This window comes from Salmo salar, chromosome 28 (assembly GCF_965601325.2).
Source record: "Salmo salar chromosome 28, fSalSal1, whole genome shotgun sequence".
NCBI classification, from domain to species: Eukaryota; Metazoa; Chordata; class Actinopteri; order Salmoniformes; family Salmonidae; genus Salmo; species Salmo salar.
Window position 1 is genome coordinate 4,628,894 of NC_138318.1, and position 25,826 is coordinate 4,654,719.

The window sequence follows — 25,826 nt, forward strand, 5'->3', positions numbered from 1 at the left end:
ACCAACAATGCGGTTCAAGAAAGAGATAAGAAAATATTTACCAAATAAGCTAAAGTTAACAATAATAAAAAGTAACACAATAACATAACAATAATGAGGCTATATACAGGGGGTACCGGTACCGAGTCAATGTGCGGGGGTCCAGGTTAGTCAAACTAATTTGTACATGTAGGTAGGGGTGAAGTGACTATGCATAGGTAATAAACAGTGAGTAGCAGTAGTGTAAACACAAATGGGTGGGTGGGGGTCAATGTAAATAGTCTGGGTGGCCATTTGATTCATTGTTCAGCAGTCTTATGGCTTTGGGGTAGAAGCTGTTAAGGAGCCTTTTGGTCCTAGACTTGGAGCTCTGGTACCGCTTGCCGTGAGGTAGCAGAGAGAAGAGTCTATGACTTCGGTGACTGGAGTCTTTGACCATTTTTTGGTCTTCCTCTGACACTGCCTAGTATATAGGTCCTGGATGGCAGGAAGCTTGGCCCCAGTGATGTACTGGGCCGTACGCACTACCCTCTGTAGCACCTTACGGTCAGATGCTGAGCAGTTGCCATACCAGGCGGTGATGCAACCGGTCCGGATGCTCTTGATGGTACAGCTGTAAAACTTTTTGAGGATCTGGGGACCCATGCCAAATCTTTTCAGTCTCCTGAGGGGGAAAAGGTGTTGTCGTGCCCTCTTCACGACTGTCTTGGTGTATGATAGTTCATTGGTGATGTGGACACCAAGGAACTTGGAACTCGCTCCACTACAACCCCGTCAATGTTAATGGGGGCTTGTTCGGCCCACCTTTTCCTGCAGTCCACGATCAGCTCCTTTGTCTTGCTCACATTGAGGGAGAGGTTGTTGTCCTGGAACTACATTTTTTACATTTTAGTCATTTAGCAGACGCTCCTATCCAGAGCAACTTACAGTAGTGAATGCATACATTTTTATTTTTATTATAATTTTTTTTGTTCCGCACAACCTTGGCGTTGCAAACACCATTGCAAACACCATGCTCTACCAACTGAGCCACAGGGAGCACGTCTCATCGTTGTCGGTAATCAGGCCTACCACTGTTGTGTCGTCAGCAAACTTAATGATAGTGTTGGAGTTGTGTTTGGCGATGCAGTTGTGGGTGAACAGGGAGTACAGGAGGGGACTAAGCACGCACCCCTGAGGGGCACCAGTGTTGAGGATTAGTGTGGCAGATGTGTTGTTGCCTACCCTTACCACCTGGGGGCGGCCCGTCAGGGAGTCCAGAATCCAGTTGCAGAGGAAGGTGTCCCAGAGTCCCAGGGTCCTTAGCTTAGTGATGAGTTTTGTGGGCACTAAGCTAAGGGGTTTGTGTTGAACGCTGAGCTGTAGTCAATTAAAAGCATTCTCACATAGGTGTTCCTTTTGTCCAGGTGGGAAAGGCCAGTGTGGAGTGCGATTGAGATTGGGTCATCTGTGGATCTGTTAGGGCGGTATGCGAATTGGAGTGGGTCTGGTGTATCCGGGATGATGCTGTTGATGTGAACCATGATGTGAGTGCTACAGGGCGGTAATCATTTAGACAGGTTACCTTCGCTACCTTGGGCACAGGAACTATGGTGGTCTACTTGAAACATGTAGGTATTACAGACTCGGTCAGGGAGAGGTTGAAAATGGCCGTGAAGACACTTGCCAGTTTGTCCATGCGTGCTTGGTAATCCATCTGGCCCCGCGGTTTTGTGAATGTTGACCTGTTTATTAAACGTATTGTTCACATCAGCTACCGAGAGCGTTATCACACAGTCGTCCGGAACAGCTGGTGCTCTCATGCATACTTCAGTGTTGCTTGCATTGAAGCGAGCATATAAGGCATTTAACTCATCTGGTAGGCTCACGTCACTGGCAGCTCGCGGCTGGGTTTCCCTTTGTAGTACGCAAAAGTTTTCAAGCACTGCCACATCTGACAAGCATCAGAGCCGGTGTAGTAAGATTCAATCTTAATCCTGTATTGACACATTGCCTGTTTGATGGTTTGTCTGAGGGCGTAGCAGGATTTCTTATAAGCGTCCGGATTAGTGTCCTGCTCCTTGAAAGCGGCTGCTCTAGCCTTTAGCTTGATGCAGATGTTGCCTGTAATCCATGGCTTCTGGTTGGGATATGTACGTATGGTCACTGTGGGGACGATGTTGTCAGTGCACTTATTGATGAAGCCGATGACTGAGGTGGTATACTCCTCAATGCCAATGGATGAATCCCAGAACATATTCCAGTCTGTGCTAGCAAAACAGTCTTGTAGCGTAGCATCCGCGTCAAAAGCACATTATTATGTCACCCACCAAAGGCATGCACTTTTTTGGCACAAGTTTAAGTATTTCGTACAGTACAGGGGGTAATACCTGGGGTTCATGGGGTAGTTGTTGTGGCTGGGCAGTGGCTGGGAGGCGGCAGGGTGGTTCATGTTGTAGGCCATGTTGTCAGGCCTTCCACCAGTGCCACCGACTTGCTTGGGGGAGTAATGGTGCTGCATGGGGGACATGGGTGTCCCTTGGGTGCAAGAGCTCTTATTTGGTCCTGCAGCCCTCTTCTGCTCATAGGCACTGGAAAAAAGCACACACAAACATGGTTTATGAATCCCAATGTGGTTTATGAGTACTACCATGGCATCAGTAGTAGGCCCTAGCATTAATAATACAGGTCAGTAAGCCAAACTGGGCTTATGGAGGATGGCTGTTTTGTAGTTGCTGGCGTTGTGGTCAATAGCTTGTGCTCTAGTTACTCGCTTTGCCGCACTGACTTATGTCTGATAATTGACTGGAATTGGCTGACTAGTGACTTGCTATGGACCGTCTAACTCTAAAATGTTTGTTAATGGGCCATAATTAGCTGTGTACTATACAGTGGCAAGACAAACTATGTGAACCCTTGGGAATTACCTGTATTTCTGCGTAAATTGGTCATCAAAATTGATCTGATCTTCATCTAAGTCACAACAATAGACAAACACAGACTGCTTAAACTAATAACACACAAATTATTGTATTTTTCTTGTCTATATTGAATACATCATTTAAACATTCACAGCGCAGGGTGGAAAAAGTATGTGAACCCTTGGATTTAATAACTGGTTGACCCTCCTTTGGCAGCAATAAACTCAACCAAACGTTTTCTGTAGATGCGGATCAGACCTGCACAACGATCAGGAGGAATTTTGGACCATTCCTCTTTACAAAACTGTTTCAGTTCAGCAATATTCTTAGGATGTCTGGTGTGAACTGCTCTCGAGGTCATGCCACAACATTTTAAATCAGGTTGAGGTCAGGACTCTGACTGGGCCACTCCAGAAGGCACATTTTCTTCTGTTGAAGCCATTCTGTTGTTGATTTACTTCTGTATTTTGGGTCGTTGTCCTGTTGCATCACCCAACTTCTGTTGAGCTTCAATTGGCAGACAGATAGACTTACATTCTCCTGCAAAATGTCTTGATAAACTTGAGAATTCATTTTTCTGTCGATGATAGCAAGCTGTCCAGGCCCTGCAGCCCCAAACCATGATACTCTCTCCACCATACTTTACAGTTGGGATAAGGTTTTGATGTTGGTGTGCTGCCCACAGTGTCGTGTGTTCCTTCCTTACAAACAACTCAACTGTAGTTTCATCTGTCCACAGAATATGTTGCCAGTACCGCTGTGGAACATCCAGGTGCTCTTTTGCAAACTTCAGACGTGCAGCAATGTTTTTTTTTGGACAGCAGTGGCTTCTTCCGTGGTGTCCTCCATGAACACCATTCTTGTTTAGAGTTTTAGATATCGTAGACTCGTCAACAGAGATGTTAGCATGTTCCAGAGATTTCTGTAAGTCTTTAGTTGACACTCCAGGATTATTTTTAACCTCATTGAGCATTTTGCGCTGTGCTCTTGCAGTCATCTTTGCAGGATGGCCACTCCTAGGGAGAGTAGCAACAGTGCTGAACTTTCTCAATTTATAGACAATTTGTCTTTCCGTGGACTGATGAACATCAAGGCTGTTAGAGATGCTTTTGTAACACTTTACAGCTTTATGCAAGTCAACAATTCTTCATCGTAGGTCTTCTGAGATCTCTTTTGTTCAAGGCATGGTTCACATCAGGCAATGCTTCTTGTGAATAGCAAACTCACATTTTGTGAGTGTTTTTTTATAGGGCAAGGCAGCTCTAACCAACATCTCCAATCTCGTCTCATTGATTGGACTCCAGGTTAGCTGACTCCTGACTCCAATTAGCTTTTGGAGAAGTCATTAGCCTAGGGGTTCATATACATTTTCCAACCTACACTGTGAATGTTTAAATGATGTATTCAATATAGACAAGAAAAATACAATAATTTGTGTGTTATTAGTTTATGACACTGTGTTTGTCTATTGTTGTGACTAAGATGAAGATCAGATCAAATTTTATGAAACATTTATGCAGAAATCCAGGTAATTCCAAAGGGTTCACATACTTTTTCTTGCCACTGTTGTGCTGACATGGGTACCTGGCGTAAAGGCACTGCTCTCCATTGGTGTAGGTGAAGGTCTGCTTGTGGCTACAGGATTGGCTGGGGTCGGAACCTGGGCTCTGTGGTTCCTTCTTTATGGTGACTGGCGGGCTGTGGAATGCCACTGCTGTAGAAGAACAGAGACAGAAAAGGAGGTTGGCGCACATGGATCATTTTCTTTTCCCCTCTGTGGTGTTGTCAAGCTCAAAGGCAAAAAAAAATACTTCGGTCCACACAGGAATCTCTAATACGAGCCAGAACACTTAAGTGACAGTCAATTGAAAACAAGGGATGCAGACAGACACATCTAAACACACATAAGACACATGTGCGTACACACATTCCTGCAGTTCATTTGGAAGCCGTTGGTGTCCTCGCCCACTTTTTGTCCTCTCCTCCAGACACAACACCAGCCATAACATCCTATGTACCAACACAAAGTCAAGCCAAACCTAAACAACGACACTGGCCAAGACACTGTCTTTTGATGAGCAAAAGGCAATGTAACACTTTGGTCAGCATGATGTTTGACTGAGACATAATACATTCTTTATTTCCTTGGCAAGCAATGTTCTATCATTTTTGGTATTTCAGTTAAGAACTTTCTTTTCCAAAGGGAAATGGCTAGATGAAAATGTTTTGTCTTGGTTTAGTTCTTCGTTTGCAAACATTCTGAGCTGTTTACTAGACGCTCTTTTCTGCACAGTCTATATATTTTTTTTGGTGTTCAATCCAAACTCCACCTAAGACGTCTACTGTCTATCAAGCTCCTCTCTTGGTGAGGACCTTTGTCTAAAAGGCCACACGAATCACCAAAAGTGGAGCTTCAAACTGTGCCGAGGCTCTGTTTATTATGTGAGGGGAGGTTTTCACCGACTGTACGGCACAGGATGTTTTTCTGGCCCTGAGAGGGTAAACAGCAGCAGCTGTGCACTTCCAGCTGGGGAGGCCTGTGTTTATATATGTGTGTGTGTGTGTGTGTGTGTGTGTGTGTGTGTGTGTGTGTGTGTGTGTGTGTGTGTGTGTGTGTGTGTGTGTGTGTGTGTGTGTGTGTGTGTGTGTGTGTGTGTCTGCACTGTGTGTGACTGCAGTGGGTGTGGTGCTGACAGAACAGGCCCCGCTGAAACCCGAGACCAGGTAATTACATACTGTCTGTATCCCATTCACAAAAAGGGAGGAGAAAAAAAATTCAGCGTCTGACTGTAAAAGGCTGCGAAAGGAACTTCTCCAGCTATTCAAAGAGAGCAACACAGTAGAAGAGAAGGCTAGAGAGGAATGGAGAGAGGCCAAAAGAAAGAGACAATCGGGGAGAAATGTAGACAGAATGAAAGAGACTGAGAAAGAGAGGGAGAAAGCAACAGAAAGACAGGCAGGCAGGCAGGCAGGCAGGCAGGCAGGCAGGCAGGCAGACAGACAGACAGACAGACAGACAGACAGACAGACAGACAGACAGACGAGACAGACAGACAGACAGACAGACAGACAGACAGACAGACAGACAGACAGACAGACAGACAGCTTGTAGAACAGAGGGAATCCTATTATTTTAGTCTCCCCCTACTTGACAAACCCGGGCAGGTGAGGAAGTGTTGGCTTTAGAGTGTGATCAGAAAGGATCAGAAAGTATTTACCCAGATTTGCCACACAGACACATTAAGATTGCAGCCCTCCAAATCCCTCTGCTCTCTTCACTTCTCTTAATACCCAGGGTGGCACATGACTGACTGACTTTCGAATACGTCTATGAGAGTGTGGGATGTGTTTGTCTCACATATTGACCCTCTCACTTTGTGCCACAATCATGAACGGCAAACAATCATGGTGTGTAGTGTGTACTGTAAACAAGTCCAGTCACAATGCAGCCCAAGTGGAGCAGCTAATATGATTGGCAGACATATAGCCTTTTGATGTGGCCCCGCTTCTGGGGACAGCCTCAGCACATGTTTAATTTCAAAACCTGCATACTGCTCTGAACAGCACTGAGCCAAGAGCATGGGTCGCTGTTTGAGAATGAAGCACAGCACTGTTCAATAGTGAATTGGTGGAGATTTGTCTGTCAGGGTCTACAATATTAATTACTCTTGTAAATGAGCACGGGATGGCTGTGAGTGTGTGTGATTGCTGCTGTTGTTGTCTGGCACGCTTCCTCAATTAGCAGAAGTTGGCAGACTTCCCCGTTAACGAAGCCCTAATGAATCAAATTATTGATCAAGCCCAGGATCAAAGGATGGGAGACATTGGATTAGTCTACATCCCTTGATGCTTATAGAAATATCCCAAAATGTGAGCATATGAATTGTTTCAGTTGCATTTGATATCTTCTCTGGCCTGGCACCGCAATGGTGGCACCAGCTTCCCCCTGAAGCTGGGCCAGCAGAGTCCCTGTGTTACGGCTGTTCAAAGGATCGGACCAACATGCTGCATGGTTGTAGTTCCACATATTTATTTATTCCGTGAAACGTTTGCAACACACCAAAATACTTGTAACAACAAAACAACAAACCGTGACGCAGAGAAAGTAACACTACTCAAAAATGAACAACCCACAAACACAAATGGAAAAAACCCCTACATAAATATGATCTCCAATTAGAGACAACGAGAACCGGCTGCCTCTAATTGGAGATCATCCCAACAACCCCAACATTGAAATAGAAACCGAGAAAAACAACAGAAACAGATAACAAGAAAACCACCCAAAAACACCCCCTGTCACATCCTGACCTACTCTACTATAGAAAATGACATCTTACAAGGGTCAGAACGTGACACCCTGCCCATTTTCAGAAAACTTCTGAAACTCTACCTCTTCAAAGAGTATCTTAAATGAATGACACGGCAGAAAAACGATGATTTATTTCAAATAGAAAAAGGTTGATTCCTAAAATGTACGGTTTCAAAACGGTTTAACAAATGACGGTTTTACAAATCTTGGAAAAAATGTATATTATTGAGGTTAATCCAGTTCAAATTATATCAAATTTGCCCCCAAAGTTTCTAAAGTGGTAGCAGTCATATAAACAGTTTGGACAGCATTGCCCTTCCTTGTTGGTTTCATTTTGGGACATTTGACCCCAGTTTACAGGCTCTGGTTTCTCTCTCTACAGCTCTGTTAGTAGTTGCATCACTTTTTCTCCAAGATCCTCATATTTTACTTCAAAGAGTTTTTTTCTAAGGGGGTGTGGTGAACTTAAACATAATGTACTGTATAATGGCCTAGAGAAGTGTTTAGATCTTTCTGGACAGATACTGTACACATAAGGTACCCAGTGTTAAAGCAGAGAGGGGATGCGTGTGTCCTCTCTTAATATTTGGAATGGATGTTGGGGGGGGGACCGTATATGTGAACACATCCTAACATCTCAACATCATTAGGTAGGGGTCGGTAACTTTAGAGACGTTTACTGCTGATGCGCTTGTCTTATTCTCCCCACAAAATAAACGGAGTAGGGCTATAGGGCATGTGGAAAGTATTCTTCTTGTGATGAAAGTTGAATGTTTTTCATCTTGTGTTTGCTCCTCTTTCTGATTAGTTTTTTTCCCCAATCTTTTGATTTATGCTTTCTCTGGTGTCTCACCATTCACTCCCATTCTGATCACCCCTATAGGCAGGATGACCCAGGTTGGGGATGGGGGGTGGAGAGAGGGGCAGGAGGACTTGACATATGTAAATGGGAAGCTTTGGGGGAGGATGCAGGGTGAAAGGTGATGGTCATGGTTGAGTGCTTCAGGAAGTGACAGGATTATTATGGAAGGGGGCCACTATTCAGTCAACACCCACCACAAACAAAATGTCAGGACCGGAGACCTCCAACCCCTTCAACACTCCCCCCCCCCGCCCACACAAAAGGGTCCTCAGCTGGAACACATGGGGGTACTAGTAGGAACTCCGCCAGAAGCTCGTCTGAAATGGGACATTCCGCTGAAGCTTAAGACAGGAAGTGCTAAAGAAATACCTTGTCATAGCCATGCTACTACATTGTGTAACGCAAAGAGGAATTCAGGATTCAGAGTGTTGCGTCATCAAGAGACTTAAAGTTGAAAACGTAAAGTATCAAGAAAGAATAAAAGAAATAGGGTATCTATCTCGTCTCACAATCCTCTTGTGATCTTCAGTTTGTTCAGGATTCCAATCATAGCTTGGTAGCTAATGACAATGATCAAACAAGTGGCAGCCAGGACTGAATGCCAGGTAGGAAACCCCCCTCCCCTGTAAACTTCTCTGTTTATTTTATACAGAGCATTTCCTACCATTAAAGGTTCTCCTCTAGGGGAATTTAAACCTGAACTCAGTGAGAGAGGATCTGGAGAACTTTACATTGGGGTGTTTATCTCTGGGATGGGAAATCTCTGGAAGTCTGCAGGCCGTGACAGCTTCTGTACCCGCCAGCCAGCCAGTGAGCTTCCCAGTAACTTATCATTCTGGTTCAGGTCCGGTTCCAGGCATAAGCGACATAAGCGGTCGCTTAGGTCCCCAGGCCGCTAGGGGGCCCACTCAAAACTCAGTCAGGGTCTCAGCTTACTGTTGAGAGTCAGAATAGTAGAATACACAAGGTGCAAGTTCGAAATTTGGTTGTGCATCAGCAGTCAGCATTGTCAGTCACTGGAAGTCACTCAATTAGCTATTTTAGCTAACAATTTTTTGAAAACAAATTGGGTCGTGGATCAGAAAACCAGTCATATCTGGTGTGACTACCATTTGCCTCATTCAGTGCAACACATTTATTTCGCATAGAGTTGATCAGGCTGTTGATTGTGGCCTGTGGATTGTTGTCCCACTCCTCTTCAATGGCTGTGCGAAGTTGGTGGATATTGGCGGGAAGTGGAACATACTGTTGTACACATCAATCCAAAGCATCCCAAACATGCTCAATAGGTCTGGTGAGTGTGCAGGCAATGGAAGAACTTGGACATTTTCAGCTTCCAGGAATTGTGTACAGATCCTTGCAACATGGGGCTGTGCATTATCAAGCTGAAACATGTGGTGATGGCAGAGGATGAATAGCACGACAATGGGCCTCAGGATCTATTCACGGTATCTCTGAGCATTCAAATTGCCATCGATAAGATGCAATTGTGTTCATTGTCCGTAGCTTATGACTGCCCATACTATGACCCCACCACCACCATGGGGCACTCTGTTCACAATGCTGACATCACCAAACCTCTCGCCCATACGACGCCATACACGTGGTCTGCGGTTGTGAGACCGGTTGGACGTACTGGCAAATTCTCTAAAACAACATTGGAAGCGGCTTATGGTAGAGAAATCAACATTCCGTTTTCTGGCAACAGCTCTGGTGGACATTCCTGCGGTCAGCATGCCAATTGCACTCTCCCTCAAAACTTGAAACATCTGTCTCATTGTGTGGTGTGACAAAACTGCACATTTCAGATTGGCCTGTTATTGTCCCCAGAACAAGGTGCATCTGTGTAATGATCATGTTGTTTAATCAGCTTTTTGATTGCCACCACACCGGTCAGGTGGATGGATTATCTTGGCAAAGGAGAAATGCTCACTAACAGGGATGTAAACAAATTTGTGCACAAAATTTGAGAGAAATTTGTGCGTATGGAACATTTCTGGGATCTTTTATTTCAGCTCATGAAACATGGGACCAACACTTTACATGTTGAGTTCATATTTTTGTTCAGTGTAATAGTGTATCAGTGGAAAATGCAGTGGGATGGCGAGTCAACGACGACGATTCAATGTGTTCCACATCATTGAGACTAGAGAGACAATCCAGCAGCTACTCCACTGGCACATGGAAACATGTGCTGAACATGTGTGCTTCTCAGGTCAATGCACAATCAGACAGAGCAGAGAGAATGATGGGCGAACTGACAACTCGGCATCTTTAAAAGCCAACGCTTTGTCCATTTAACTATTAATTTCTCCTATCTGATTTACGCGTCCCCCTTTCTGATCGGATATTGTTTTTACGACTTGACTTCCTTGAATATTTAAAGCATTGTTGTCAGATACCTGCCAAATGAGCCTGACACGATAGATAGACAGTACTGTAGTATCAACAGGAAGCAATTCGAAGGTAAAGCGATGTGACAAGTCCCTTTATCTCCCTTTGGCCTTGTTGCTTCAAAACCGATGAACTATGTGAGAGATATCAAGACGCTTTAAGATAAACGGAAGAGTTCGATGTATTTTGGTTTCATATTATTAGGTGTAGCTTGATGTTGCGTTGGGTAAGAGGATGTGGCGGACTTGAATGAAACTCAGTACATGTGACCAGAGTATGGAGTGTCACACGTTCTATCATCCGAGTTTCACTTCTTACTTCTAGATCCTTGAAACATTTTGTCAGGTTGACTTTTTTGACTGTGGAAATTCCCTTTTCATATCCCGTGTGCTTAATATGAAATATGAATGAAATATGAAATATGAAATGATGTCATCTGCCAATGACTGTAGCATACTGTACATAGCCTTAGGACAATATGACTGTATGTATGACCTGCATGAGAAGCTAGAACAGTTCAGGAGTAGCTAGTGAAGAGACGTTACCGTCAATCAGAATGTGTGTGCGCATGTGACTGTCATGTCCATCCTGTGGTCAAGACGAGGAGGAATGGACACAGGGTTTAGAAAAGGCAGCTCTTCCACCTGAATGATCCCGACCCTACTTCGCCTCATCTCGATGAATGGACCTAATATCGATTAGCACTGACACAGGACGTTTTGTGGAGAAAAGCATGGTAAATAACAACAGGTACAGTGATACAAAATCAAAGTTTATGCGGCTGCACTGAAATCTAAGTTGAATCAAAGTTGGCCATTGCCTTCCTATTGACAAAAAACATGACCTGTATCTCTTTATACATTTAGATGAATCACACTTCATCCATTGTCCATTTCATCCCCAGTGCTTGGCGGTGGTATTTTATGAATGGCCATTGACCGTCTATAAATCTTTCTCCCCCATTGCTGTTTAGTGGACACGATACAATACATCCCCATCCCAGGACATGGGCAGCGAGTGGGACGTTCAATCGCAGAAAGCAAGGGGTGTGATTAATGTGGCACAATATTGACTCTTCACTCTCGATCCCTCAGTCCCCAATATAGCTGCCCCCTCTTAATGTTTAATGTGCCAATCGATTCCCGCCCCCCCTGCCATTACTGAAATGATATAATGAGCTCCCACTGACCTGGCTGATATCCATCTAGTGCTGAAGTGAGGGAGGGATGGGATGAGGGAGGGAGAGAGGGGAGGAGATATGGGGGCAGACCAGGCTTATCTTGACTGGAGATAGATGACACGTGCTGCACTGTTCCCATCAAGTCCTAGTAGAAAGCCTGGCCGGACACCTCCCCGTAATTATCAGAGCACATGCCACATCCACAGGTCCTCTCGCCCTATCGCTCCCTTCAATCTCTCTATTTCTCCCTCTATCTCTCTTCCTCTCTCTCGCTCCTTTCCTGATTTATCCACACTTTATCCTTTCATCTATCCCTCCGCCTCCCTCTCTTCCTCCCCCGTCTGGGGAATCTTTAGGATCAATACAGCTCTACTAGGTTCACTCCACACACACGTCCTGTCCTCTGTCAGCAAGTCACTATAGCAAGACCACAGCCTCAGCCATCAACCATCCCGTCTTAAAGTCACGTGTCGGTTGTAAACAATGAGCAAACCAGGGTCATTTAGTAAGTCACACCGGAGAAAAACAGAGAAGATCTTTGTTCTTATTGGTGTTCTTAAGTTCAGCTACAGGTCCCAGTTTCACTTCTTTTCAAAACGTTTTCTACCTATTGAACAGGACCCAGCTATGACTGACTCAGTCAAGAAGAGAAAATAGTGGGATAGCCCTAGATGCCTGTCTTGGCAAAAACTATGGCATCACCAATTAACGCTGGTGCTATTTTGTGATGCCATGCGTGGTTTGCTGACGTGCTCTCCTTGTTTCTCGTCGGTCATGTATTATTGCTTAACGTGGAACTAACTGGCCTGTTATTTTTAGGCCTCATCCCTGTCTGTATCTATTCCCCCTTGTTCTCCCCTGCTCTCACCTTAGAAAGAGAAGACATTCCAGCTGCGGAGAACGTCAAAGCACAGCCGTTCCTCGAGCCCCCCTTTCTCTCCCCGTACATGCACCCCCCCTCTTCTGTAATAAAAATCACACTACTGCCCATTCAGAAGGTTGAGCTAACACTACGTTAGAGCTGGCTCAAATCTCTACATATACAGTCCCTGGTCTGCAGGTCTGAATCAACGTTTACTACATCCATAGAAGCCCGTTTTTATTGAGTATTATGTGGCAAAAGTATTATGTTAGTGTGTGCATTTTAAGAGAGAAAACAACTATTGATTCTTTCAAATCCCTACATTGAGAAGACATAAAACACTTTTTGGAAAATATATTTAAGTCCTTTGTAAAAAATGTGTAACTGAAGGATTACATTAGCAGAAACCAAATGGAAAGAGATAAAGCATTTCAATTGTTCTCCCTCTTTTTGTAGTGTTAGTAGTAGAATAACGGCCCTCCAATTCATGAATTGAGATTCCCTCTCCTTGACCCAATGTGCTGCTTCAGCCAGTCTCTCACAACCAGCCCATTCATAAAACTGTGGGGCTGAAGTGTGTGCAGAGTGTGTATGTGTGTGTGCGTACCATGTGTAGGTGGGCAGGATGCATGTGTGTTTGTAGAGAGAAATGACCTATTCACTCATATAACCACACGCACGCATGGACGCATACACATTGAAGAGGAATCGTCCTCCCAGGGCGAATGGTATCCATGCATATCTGGCAGTCACCTGGATGTTTTTGCAGACGTGTTGCATAGCAGCTGTATTTTGGAAAGTTGAGAACACTGGGCTGCATATTTCTTTTCGTTTGAGTGGAGAGAGAGCAGAGGGAGAGGCTCACCAATTTACTCTCCCTCTGCACCAAATGGGGACTGATTGGGCCAGCTCTGAACAAATGAGTGAGCAGGGGAACACAACAACACAAACAAGCGAGAAGGTTGAAAATGAATGTCGAGGCAGAATGCTTCCTACCGAAGAGACAAACTGCTGTGAGCGTTCGTACTCAACTGCACTCCCTATCTCTTTCTGTCTCTTTCCGTTCTCTCTCTCTGTTTCCCCTTTTCTCTCTAAAAGACTGGAACGGCATCTACAGCCACAACTTCCTATATAATTACTACAAGGCCCAAAACTAAACAATCGGCCCACACAGCTCCGAAATGACTGGATCAGCTCACATCTTGGAACACTCAATGTGAAGAGAAAGAGAGAGGGTAGAAGGGAGGAAAGGAGAGAGAGAGAAGGAGGGGGGTAGTTAGGGGTGTCCAGATTTAAAACTTGGCTTAGTTTGTACAGAGGCAGGAAGAGGGAGGGGTCAGAGAATCCACTTGTAGAGGGGGGGGTCACAAAGGGGGTAACGTAGTACTGTAGCACTTTTTTTATGAATGGGGAGGGGGGGGAGACACGCTTCCTCTTACACTCAGGAGAAAATGTATGAATGGGATGTGTCTGTTGGGCTGCTCTCCATCTAACGGAACCCAAAGAACTCTTGCTTGCCACACAATTTGTATTTCAGTAACAACACATTTATCAATGGCTTATTTATTCTCTCTTAGACAATTCTAAAAACCTTAAAAAGTAGAAACTAAGTAAACATTCAGTGTGCGGAAGATTTGATTGACGTTCGACTGAGTTCCCTCCCTGCAGCCAGATACATTGAAAACAAATTGGTCTGTCAGTATTCAACAGCCTCATTACAGATCAGATAGGGGGATTTGTCAAACCCCCATAAAGTCAACAACTCCCCTCCCTTTTAGCTATCACGAGCTGAAAGTCATCCCTGACTTTATAATTCACTTTACTTCATAACGGTATTCAGTGAATCATATGTTGAGGAACACATGTGTATTGTGTTAAAGCTTGAAGGTCAATTTCCATCAAATACACAGTATAAGTCAGAGGTAAAGGACATGTGTTTACATAACCTTCCCTCGGTGGAACTCTGCAGACAGAGCATGCTTGTTATCTGTTATTGAGGGAGAAAGGGAACAGATAGATTTACCAGATGTGCAGGTATTGCACAATAACTTATTGTCCCCCCCTCCTCCCATCTCCTTCATCTAGCATTCCAGTGTCCCAAAGCCTGGCGCTCTGTTTTTACTCTCTCCATCCCTCTCGCTCTCTCGTTTTCGCTCTCTCTGTCATTCTCGCTCTCTTTCCCTCTATCTTCCCCACCCATACAGGTAACAACCTGACTCAGAAAAACAACTTTTGATTTGCTGTGGCGCCTTTTCAATACGGCCTCCAAAAAATGTTAAGACTTTGTTTGCCAGCATTGCGCCCTGTACTCTGAGATACCATAACATCTGACTCACCTGTTTAGAACTATATTACAAGGCTGAAGAGTGATGAGTTTGATGGAATAATGCATAACCGGGTATGGGAACAGACAAGGCTTTCATTTAACCCGCAGGGGGCTTCAATAGACTCGCTACCAGTCACAACCACAAACACATAGAAGAATATCTTTGTGTCAATGGCAGCCTGTCTACTTGGAGCTTCCCATCACATCATGTTGAATAGAGAAGCCCAAAAGAGTGTTCTGGCCATTGAGTACGAACAGCAGGAGCTAGCAGGAGCGCTGTCTGTCAACCTGAACCCGTCTCTGCTCAGACTACTGCATATAAGTGAGCTGCCTGTCAAAGTGAAGCCCCAATGACCCTACAGATCATACCAGGGTCAACCATGGCAGTGATTGGCTGGGTTAGCCTAGGGTTAAGTAGACATGACCCTTGCGTGCCCTAGGGTTCATCGCCACTTCCTCCTCCTCATTGTTGCCCCACAGACAGGAACAATATGTTTCACTGGGCATGTGTCACTGGGGCTAATGGGTTTTGAGCAGGGCCAGGGGGAAATCTGTTGCTAAGTTTCACACTATAAAACTTCTGACTTATTTTCACGTTCAAATTATGCTCAAAACATGTTTAATTGAGACTTTATCCATTGAAATTGCAATGTTAATTCTGCATCAAATTTGCTGTTAAATATACCAATGTCCTATTCGTCATCATTTTGAACGGACTCACCCATAAGGGCCTATTCAGATTGACGAAAATTGGAAGAGAGTCTGAGGAGCGGACTGGTGAAGATACACTACATGGCCAAAAAGATGTGGACACCCCTTCAAATCAGTGGATTTGGCTATTTCAGCCACACCCGGTCCTGATAGGTGTATAACATCACACAGCCATACAATTTCCATAGACAAACATTGGCAGTAGTATGGTCCATACTGAAGAGCTCAGTGACTTTCAACGTGGCACAGTCATAGGATGCCACATTTCCAACAAGTCAGTTAGTTAAATTTCTGCCCTGAAAGAGCTGCCCCGGTCAACAGTAAATGCTGTTATTGTGAATTGGAAACATCTAGGAGCAACAACGGCTCAGCCGCAAAGTGGTTAAATGCATAGTGCCAACTAAAGTTTGGTGGAGGAGGAATAATGGTCTGGGGCTCTTTTTCATGGTCTGGGTTAGGCCTCTTAGTTCCAGTAGAGGGAAACTCTACAGCATACAAAGCCATTCTAGATGATTCTGTGCATCCAACTTTGTGGCAACAGTTTGGGGAAGGCCCTTTCCTGTTTCAGCATGACAATGCCCCCGTGCACAAATCGAGGTCCATACAGAACTATTTTGTTGAGATCGGTGTGGAAGGACTTGACTGGCCTGCACTGAGCCCTGACCTTCACCCCATCAAATACCTTTGGGATGAATTGGAATGCCGACAGCGAGCCAGGCCTAATCGCCCAACATCAGTGCCCGACCTCACTAATGCTCTTGTGGCTGAATGGAAGCAAGTCCCTGCAACAATGTTCCAACATCTAGTGGAAAGGCTTCCCAGAAGAGTGGAGACTGTTATAGCAGAAAGGGGATGTTAATGTGTTAGCACATTAATGCCCATGATTTTGGAATGAGATGTTCGAAGAGCAGGTGTCCACATATTTCTGGCTATGTAGTGTATTTAGATTTTTCAATTTATATTACATCCTTGCTTTACCTTTCGTCGTGACTGGCAATGTGACATTCTTGCTTTATAGCTCCAAATTTACCGTAAATATCACAGTAGACACTAGCCAGTAAGCATGCAAACTATTCAACGATGCTAGCCATTCTTCATTTAGTTAAAACATATTAGCTACACTCTTAAATAATGCAACTCTAGCATATTACACTCTTCAATAATGCAACCCGAGCATATTACACTCTTGAATAATGCAACAATTCACAAGTATGTGCAGACAATTAAAGGGTTTATTTTCTTGTTCGTACACACATTAAATGTACCTAGCATGTAAGACAATAGCACAGTTAGCTAAGCTACCACTAGCTAGTAACGTTAGCATATCAAACATGAACGTTTACCTGTCTCATACGAATATAAAATACAGTAACATTATCATACAGTGTCATTCATAGTATAGTATAGAGCTTGCTAGGAAGCAAGCTAAACAAGATAATTTCTGTATTCTCATTAGCTATCTACATCATAATGGCTAGCTACTAACGTTAGCCAGTTATCTGAATGTTGAACCATAGCTAGATTGCTAGCTCTTAGTTCTACATTACAATATCAGCGTATTAAAGTTACCTTAAAACTGGGGCCTTCAACCTTCTCTTGCCCAGGGAACCCCCCACCCCAGGCAAACCCGCGACCCAGGGACCCCCATCATATGTTTGCAAAAAAATCATTTTCACGTCTTGTCTTATCATCAGGTGAGAATGATAATGACAAGGAGAGAGGTAATCAACATTTTAAAATGAATAGATTTGGTAAATATATTTTCATTGTTCTGACCTCCCCACATTATAATTGGAAGAGGAAGTGTAAACTTTAACATAGACTATTAGCTAGAAAGGTAACTCCAAACCCGTTTTTGCTAAGAGCAGCTGTTTAGCTGGTTAAACAAAAATTTGGCCATGTGTTGAAAGTTTACCAGCAGCCAGTGGCACTTGCCGCAGTGGTAGCATGTTCGTGGGTGGTTTTTCAAAGCCTATGTCAGATATTCCAGTAAGTGTAATACCAAAGACAGTAGAAACGCTGTGTAATTTGCTCAATATTAGGAGTTAAGAAAAAAAGTTGACATCATTAGAAAGAAGATATTCTCCTTTTCTGCTGTATGTATGTAATTCTACATTTGTTTATTCTGTTGTTGCTTTCGATATTCATAAAAACATTTTTGTAATTTTTTTTGCGGACCCCCTGCAGGACCCCTGGTTGAATACCCCTGCCTTAGAACAGGCTTCATTTGATCAACATCATGGAAGTCATTATAATTAGGTAAACACAAATTGCAACTAAAAACATTGATCATTTCCTGGGGAGCTGATCAGGTCTTGCTTGCATAGCTAGATCAAATGGCTTCTTGCCTGGAAGTGGCTCAGTGCAGGGCAGCCAAGCAAGGGGGGGGGGGGGGGGGGGAGACACTGTTGAGATTACTTTTCTTAAAGCTACGGCTACAAATGTAGAATGTAACAGGCTGTTACTGCAATTTCAGGTAAAAACTCAATAAAACAAGTCTCAAATATAAGGAAAATGTCTATGCATTTCAGCTGTTCCAAAAACATTGTTCTGCTATTACGATTTTTACTGTAGAGGTGCTGGACTCAATGAGACAATTCTGTTTACACTGCCCTGCTTGTGCGCTACCCCTGAAGGTAGCTAGCGGTCGAGACGTGAGCAATTCGCAGCTTTAAATTCCATTATTAATAAGTATATATTCTCAGGATTTATTTCGATACCTCTCGAGAATCTCCTCATGAGAATCTCCAACTTTCGTCAATGTAAAAAGGGCCTAACTCTATGAATGGCTTTAAATGAAAAGGGCATGGAGGACGCTGTTTGTAAAGTGCACACTCCCCTACAGATCCTGAATCACCATTGTCTAGACACACAACAAAAAGGGAAACACCCATTCAAATATTGGCCACGCAGTTGTGTTGTACAGGAATTTGCTTTCCCCTCTTACACCTCAGACATACACAAAAGGGAATCTTTGTACCTGGACTCTGAATGATCTTTTACTGGTTTCCTGGTCCGATCCATTCAGCTTTCCTAACTATGCAAATGGATGGAGGAGGACAATAGTAGCATCCAAATTCACCCATGATGAGTAGGTCGTATTAAGTATGTGTCTTGGAAATGCTTTGTTTCCCAGGCAAAGATTACCGTAACTTTGACAAGTACAGTAGCTCTGCCCAAGCCTTGTTTAACAGTTTAACAAACCAACGCTGACCCCGTATCTAAGTTTCTCTCTCTCTCCCTCATGCACACACACAGAATTCTTAGCAGTGACACATGCATTTTTTTCTTACAGTTTTCGGAGTGGAAATCAGGAACAAACTGCTCATCACTGTCAGGAACTTGAGCTGAAATCAGAAAAGAAAGAGAAACCGTTAGTCATGTCATGGGTTGAGCATAATGTAGCTAGCCTTGGTGGTCTGTCAATTTATCTAGAGAGAGTGAGCACTATGCTAGCCTGCTATGCTAGTCTTTCTAGGTGAGTGAGCACTACGTTAGCATGCGCGCTTAGCCTGCCTGATGCTAGCTACATCTCTCCATTAACTGAGACAGTCTTATTGCTTCATGCTGTCCAACAGCCTTGCCAGTGTGGAAGCTCAGCTCAACCTGCCCATGGTCCTTGGCGGTCATGGTGCTGGGCCTCGTCAGACTCTTTCCTTGGCCATGAAACCTGAGTCAGTGCCTGGGTCTAGCCAAGCAACCTTCACTTCCACACTTTCCAGTGTGCCAGCACTTTTCTATGAGCGACAGATCAATACCACATAGTCAAGGGGGGAATGAAGCTTAGCTGTTGGACTCAGTCACAGCTACATGCTACCTCGCTCTCCTCATTTCATGTGGCATTTAACGTCTTGATGGCACAAACACTGATTTATTCGGTAGCCTTTTGAGCTGCGCCTTGGAAGGCTTTAACCTCAGTTATGCCTTGACCGCAGTCAAGCATCGTTACTATGATTATTGACTGTGTCTAATTTTTGTTCTGACCTCAATTAGTGTCAGGAGTTTTTCCTGACCTCATGACCTGACCAGGAAAAACTCTGGGTCCCTTCTTGATAACTTATTTTGGTATGAAGGACGATGCCCTGACCAGTAGCGGTGCGTGGGTAAAATAACTGGCGAAGCCAAGCCAGAAAATAAAGCCATATTACAACCTATGTGTTATGATAATTGTGTTGTTTGCTCTATAACCTGTTAGTTCACATGCCTCGCTACAGTGATATATAACAATAAGAAGACATGTTGGCAGAATAAATTCAACCACACCTTTGTTTCATCACAAAACCGGAGAGCAAACTCTGCCCGGTGAAGTCCACAAAGCATATTGCATGTAACAAACAGTTACATGACCTACAACATGGTCAAGAAAGTTAACGTTTCCAAAAAAATTTGGACTACTAAACAACTATTGATTTAGAACCACGGAGAGTTACAGCAAGTTGCAAAGAAAATAAGAGCCGCCTCCACTATTCCAGCACCATTTCAACTTCAACATTTCAACATCATCAAATCATCTATGCTTAGTCTAATACATTGACAACTAAAAGATACCAAAAACAGTCTAGTCCAATCAACTTAAGCTAAATAAGATGTGGCTGTCCATGGTTATGATTTCTGTGTGTGTGTGTGTGTGTGTGTGTGTGCAAGTAGAGAAAACATGTTGACTCACCCTATTTGTAGAGAAATGCCAATGCCATCCTCCTCTCTTTCATGTTGACGAAACGGTCTATGATTCTGTCATACAGTACAAAATTTTATTTTTTGTTGTCCTGGGCTACCTGCCTAAAATGCTTGCTCGCTAGCAAGCCTAACTTCCTTTTTATGGGCAATGTTAGCTAGTAAACATTTACTTCTACATCTAGCTACATATTGAACTTCCATCCTCTCAGGCCAGGGGCACAATGTATGAATTTATGGTTGGATCAGATTTGCTGTTATAATCATTGGCCACTGGGAGAATGAAGTAAAACCACAAGTCCAAATCCCTATCACCATCCATGGCTAATTTAGGAGAGGGACAATTTTAGCTAGCTAAGTAGCTAGCCACCAGACGCAACAATTCAAGTTGTTTCTGTCAATGATGTATTGCTCTCGATGTGATGTGATTTGAGGGAAGCCAAATCCAAACTGGCTTCCTTTCACCATTTTTTTTTTGGTGCGCTAGGACCATTCACAGTTGAGCTCACTCAGTTCAACTCCACCGTGATTGGCTATTATTTTATTTAAGAAATGATCAAGGGTGGCCAAATGCTCGCTGGCTTCCTTTGCATTCAATGCTACGGGTGGCAATAATGTATGCTCTTTTGACCAGACAGGATCAGATAGATGCCTTACACATACAGAGACAGAGGAGTGCTGTTTCGCTCGCTCGGATGCTTTCTCCGGTGAGATAGTCAGCCTCTTGCAAATTGAAGGAAAATTAAGAAAGATAAATTATTATTACTTTATTGGGGGGGGGGGCTGACTTCCCTTGGCATCCATGAACACATGCCACTGGCTCTGACATGAGGCCTAACGATGGCAGCACAGGGTGATTTAAGACCTTAAGAGGTGCACTTACAGTGGAGACAGGGTTACTGTCACTCACGCAGACTAGCTATCGAACCAAAGTGGTGATTAATGGATCAGTACAGAGGTGGAGCTGCCTTCCTTTCCTCCACCCGCGGATCCCATTTCAAGACATTCAGTTGGAATCGTATTCTCTTTGTAAATCCTGGCCAAATATCCACAGAGATATGTTTTGCCCTCATTGATGTGAATTGTGACAAGACGTCAGTGGCATGTAAAATGTGTGCATGTTGTTTACTTGTGTCTGTGTACTTTCCATCACAGAGCACAGACAGACTAAACAGGCTTTTTAAACAAGGAAGGAAATCAGATGTCTTCTGTCAGTCTTACACCCATTTAGTGGAGCTAGAGGACATTCTTGGTCAATCTAGATGCTCTGCGGGCTAGTGAAGTGTTCTGGAATTCGTCACCTGCTTTGAAGCCTTTGAGAAATTGTTCTTAAGGTCAAGCTAGAGGCGGTAGGAGGACGAGGAACTGAGAGAGAAGTAGGGGGAGCTGAGGGCAGGTTTAGGTTAGCACTATTTAGATCTTGGTCACAAGGCCACTAGCATGAATGAGTGATGTTTTGTTGAATAATTCAATCATAAAAACATCAAAAATATTCAACATTTATAGAAACACTGGACCTGGTGAAATAAATATTAATGTATTCATACTTGATTTTAACTTGCAGTCAGTTTAATTTACAATCTTATTATTGACGTTATAGTCAAATTAACCCTATCCTACCATCTAGGCCATATCTGACTGAATTTTCGCAGTCGTTTTACAAAACCAGCCCATTATGTACGGGTGCAACAGAGCTTGATAGTATTGTACTTTTCTGTTTGCTAAGATGCTCAGATCCAAATATATTTCCGATATCAATTGTCCTCCCAAGCACTGGACTTTGAATCACACAAACAGGTTAGGAAGTCCAGATTAGTGGACTGCCAATGCCCCAAAGGGTGAAAAGGTCAAATTTACCCAGTGAGCCATGAGCACACTGGCATCTGATTCGCTACCCGTGGCTGAATGGCCTAAACCTCGTCTGCAGCCAGGTCTAGAAACCTTTACAACAGGCATGAGTCCAATTTGAAAGGTTCCTGCTTTTTCATAAGCCTTTTAATTGCTTTGGTCTTGCACTTACATAATGGTACACGTCAATTCTTAGGAAAAGTTGATGGTTACGAACGAAAACAAAATGCCACCACATGGGAAGCACATGTCCCCTGTCCACTCTAAAATGGTTTAAAATAATGAGAATATGGAAAGTGAAATTGTATAGTATTATAGGAAACCAAATCGAAAGTTTCATTTACTAACATTTAAAAAGTCTTTCAAATTGAAACTCAAATTTGGCATAACCAAATTTACTTAACACTTAGCTTTTTTCCTTAGACAGAGCATGGGCAACTTCATAGAACCCTTTTTTCTTCAAACACAGACCAAGGGCAACTTCATAGAACCCACAAAGAGAAAGTTAGTAAGTGCCAGCGCCTGTGACATCACCCAGCCAAGTTAAAGAACCAAACCTAGCCAAAAGGCCCCCTCTCTCACTTCAGCTAACAGACCACAAAGCAAAGCAGGGAAAACGGAGCGAAAAGAGGAAATAAGAAATTCAAATCCACTTTCACGTATTTCTGCCCCGCTTCCTGTGAGGAGGAAACCGGATGATGGCGTCTTGGAGCATGTTCAGATAAATGACATTGATTTCTTATATAATGCTGCGTCCTGTTCCTATACGGTAATACTATTACCCCCTTTTAACTTTTGCCCTAAGGAGAAGGATAAAGCTGCTTTATGAGAAAGAGCAGAGGCCAATATTTAGTCCACCAGATCAAACAATAAATCATTTCCACCAGTTTCAACGTGTCTAAAATGGAACACGTTGGATCTAGCTAAGAAAAAGGAAGAGAAGAAAGAAAACATTAAGGATATCTGAGCGTCAGTGCGACTGGCTCGTAGACAAGAGCACAACCCTGTGCTTAGGGAGACAGAGGGAGAGAGTGTGTGTGTGTGTGTGTGTGTGCGTGAACGCGTGCGCGTGTGTGTATCCGATTTGCTTCCAGGAACACCTCGTCAAAGGCTTTGAGATGCAAGTCAGCACAAGACAGAAAATGTGTTTATATGAGCGCAGACAAATTTCCTTTTTTTTTTCAGGCACCTTGAATTACTTTTTTTTCCCTCAATGGGAGATCCTGGGAGGAGCATAGAACTCTGTCATAAACGCCAATGACAAGATGTGACAAGCTCCTGAACACTCTCTCTCTCTCCCTCGTAACCTTCCTGTCTCCTTTATTTCTTCCACACTCTCTAGCAGAAAACTCCCTCCAGCTATTGAGTTTTTACAATGCGGGTGAATCCCTTGCAACCACAATCAGTCACAATGATAGGCCTCTAATTAATGCAACAGGACTGAAGAGTTCTGCCAGAACAGCTCAAAAACAAGCTACTATTTAGGGTTAAATAACACATTGATAGTTACGCCACTGACTTCCACCCAGGCAGCTTGGGTTTTTAATTCTCTCTACTGCCCAGCAAGTCCTCCTCTTGGCAATCTGTTGATGCAGTACAACAGAACCCCATATCTACTGCTCTGCTATGGATGTTACCTTTATGGCTGACTAAATACAAATAAAATGTCCATCAAAGGGATCAGACTTTGGGGTGGTTCTCATTGTTGTCCCTTTTATTGGTGTTGGCTCTGTCTTTGTCTGTGGAGCGTGGTGGTGTGAACTTGCCAGTTTAACGCTGCATGAGAAAAGGTGCCGAGGCCGAGATACAAAGAAAGCATTGTTTGCTGGGCATCATAAACTATCATTTGTCATAAGAGGGAGGCCCATTTCAATGACTTGAACCCTTTTCACGCTAGCGTGCCGACCCGAACTGTACTGTGTTGGCTCGGGTATTTTCTTTTCACATTGACCTTTCCAGCACAGTTCCAGCAATTATGGTGGATGCCTAACCAGGCCAATACAGTACAGCTCTGCTCAGTAGTGTGAAAAAGGTATAGCTCAACTCAAGCATCCACAACAACTTCCTTAAAGTAGTTTGTGTCGATAATACTTGACTTCTCACAGGATCTGGTTATAGATTTTGGTCTTGTGTGACTCATGGTCAATACTAAGGATGCTACTGTGAACTGTCCTCTACCATGAAAAAATGGTTACTTCAAGATAAGCAGATAAGCTGTGTCTAGGGATAGTCATGCAAAAAATGCATAACTTTAGAAATCCCCTTTCCTCACAACAACAGTCTGGAAGCATCTCCCATGTAATCACTACTATTTTACAATGAACACAGCACTGGCAATTCAAGACTCCTACATGTACATGTACGTATGGACATTCACTTTTTGCTTTTCAATTAAGGCAATAAGATACCCTCTCGAGCCAAACAAAAGAATGTTACATAAGTTATCTGGTTGTTTTGTTATGTACATACTGTAAACCAGTCTCGGGTCTGAAAGGATTTGAGGTGCACTTGATTCAGCTTGGAGTTTGCACTTTTGGGACTTTTCTATTGGCTCCATTATGCAAAGAAAATCAACCGAAGCTCAAGTATTTGAAAGCATTTGACATACATGTATATTTGACCCAGGTCTGCTACAAATCACAGGATATCAGTTGGCTGGTTCAAGATGGCAGGCATTTTGTAGCAGGTTTCATTTCTTGTTTAGAGGTTGTTTAAGTGTTACATATTGCCCTTTCACTTCTGGGGCCCAGATTTACCAAACATTACCAAACATGCGTGAGTCATTCCTTAGTGTTGTTGTCCCGTCCTAACATATAATTGCTTCTTTAAAGCGCACGTCATATTGTACCTTTAAACTCCACACTGCTGACAATTGCTGATGCCTGCCTGGGTCCATTTCATCGCTATGTGCTTTTAGTGACACGGGCCTAACATGCTGTTTGTTTGCATTGGCTGGGCTTATTTGGCACGCAAGGACACTACATGCCAACATGGCCAAAATAGGGAATGTTTACAGCTCATCATGTCCTGTCTATGTTCACCAAGGAAATGTTTCTGTCGTAACATATCACTAATGACCATGTGTATTGCAACATAATGTTTTAACTCCCTGAGACTTTCTTCACCTCTTAAAGTGAAAAGGTCCTTGTTTTACCTCCTACGTTTTTACGTTTGCCTACATTTTTACTGAAACTACGTTTTGCTACTCCGCCCTGTGCATTGTGTGTCTAACACTCACTAAAGCGGTGGTATTCAAAGTCAGGGTTACGACCCCTAGTGGGTAAATAATATTTTATTTATATTTTTTGGAGAACAAAACATTAAGAGTACAGATTATTGAATGGGAACAATATACAAACGTTTTTCAAAAAGATCATTTTAAAAACATAATTTTATTGAGTATTTATTGGTTTCTTTTCATTTTGATAAGAGATGAAAATGCAATTAAAAAGAAATTTACCGATTTTAAGGTTGTGTCATTAGATTTGGGTGGGGTGGGGTTGCGAGAAATTCCTGTGAAAAAAATGGTGTCCCCAAAAATTCTGGTAGAACAATTGTGCTGAAAAAGTTTGAATACCACCGCAGTAAAGTAAAATAGGCCTTTCCTGATGTCAACTAAATATTTGGTACAGATGACCTGGGGTGAAACTTTCACCGGGGATGGGTCCCCCCCCCCACATTCTGGAATTGCATTTTTGTCTCACCCAGTTTTAGCATTGGCATGTGATTCAAAACGAGGCAACAGTGCTTATTTTATCCGACTGGAGTGTTTATTCGA

General features: G+C 43.3%; 1 protein-coding gene across 1 annotated transcript in view; it reads right to left on the reverse strand.

Annotated features, from left to right (window-relative positions):
* The window catches only part of LOC106589303 (ETS translocation variant 4), a 39,477-nt gene that overhangs the window by 11,773 nt on the left and 1,878 nt on the right, over positions 1–25,826 (reverse strand). Inside the window, exons 4-6 of the mRNA XM_014179095.3 lie at positions 18,820–18,873; positions 4,464–4,593; positions 2,349–2,549 (exon numbers count right to left, since the gene is read on the reverse strand). Coding sequence (XP_014034570.1) covers positions 2,349–2,549; positions 4,464–4,593; positions 18,820–18,873 — 385 coding nt within the window. The remainder of the gene's footprint in view (positions 1–2,348; positions 2,550–4,463; positions 4,594–18,819; positions 18,874–25,826) is intronic.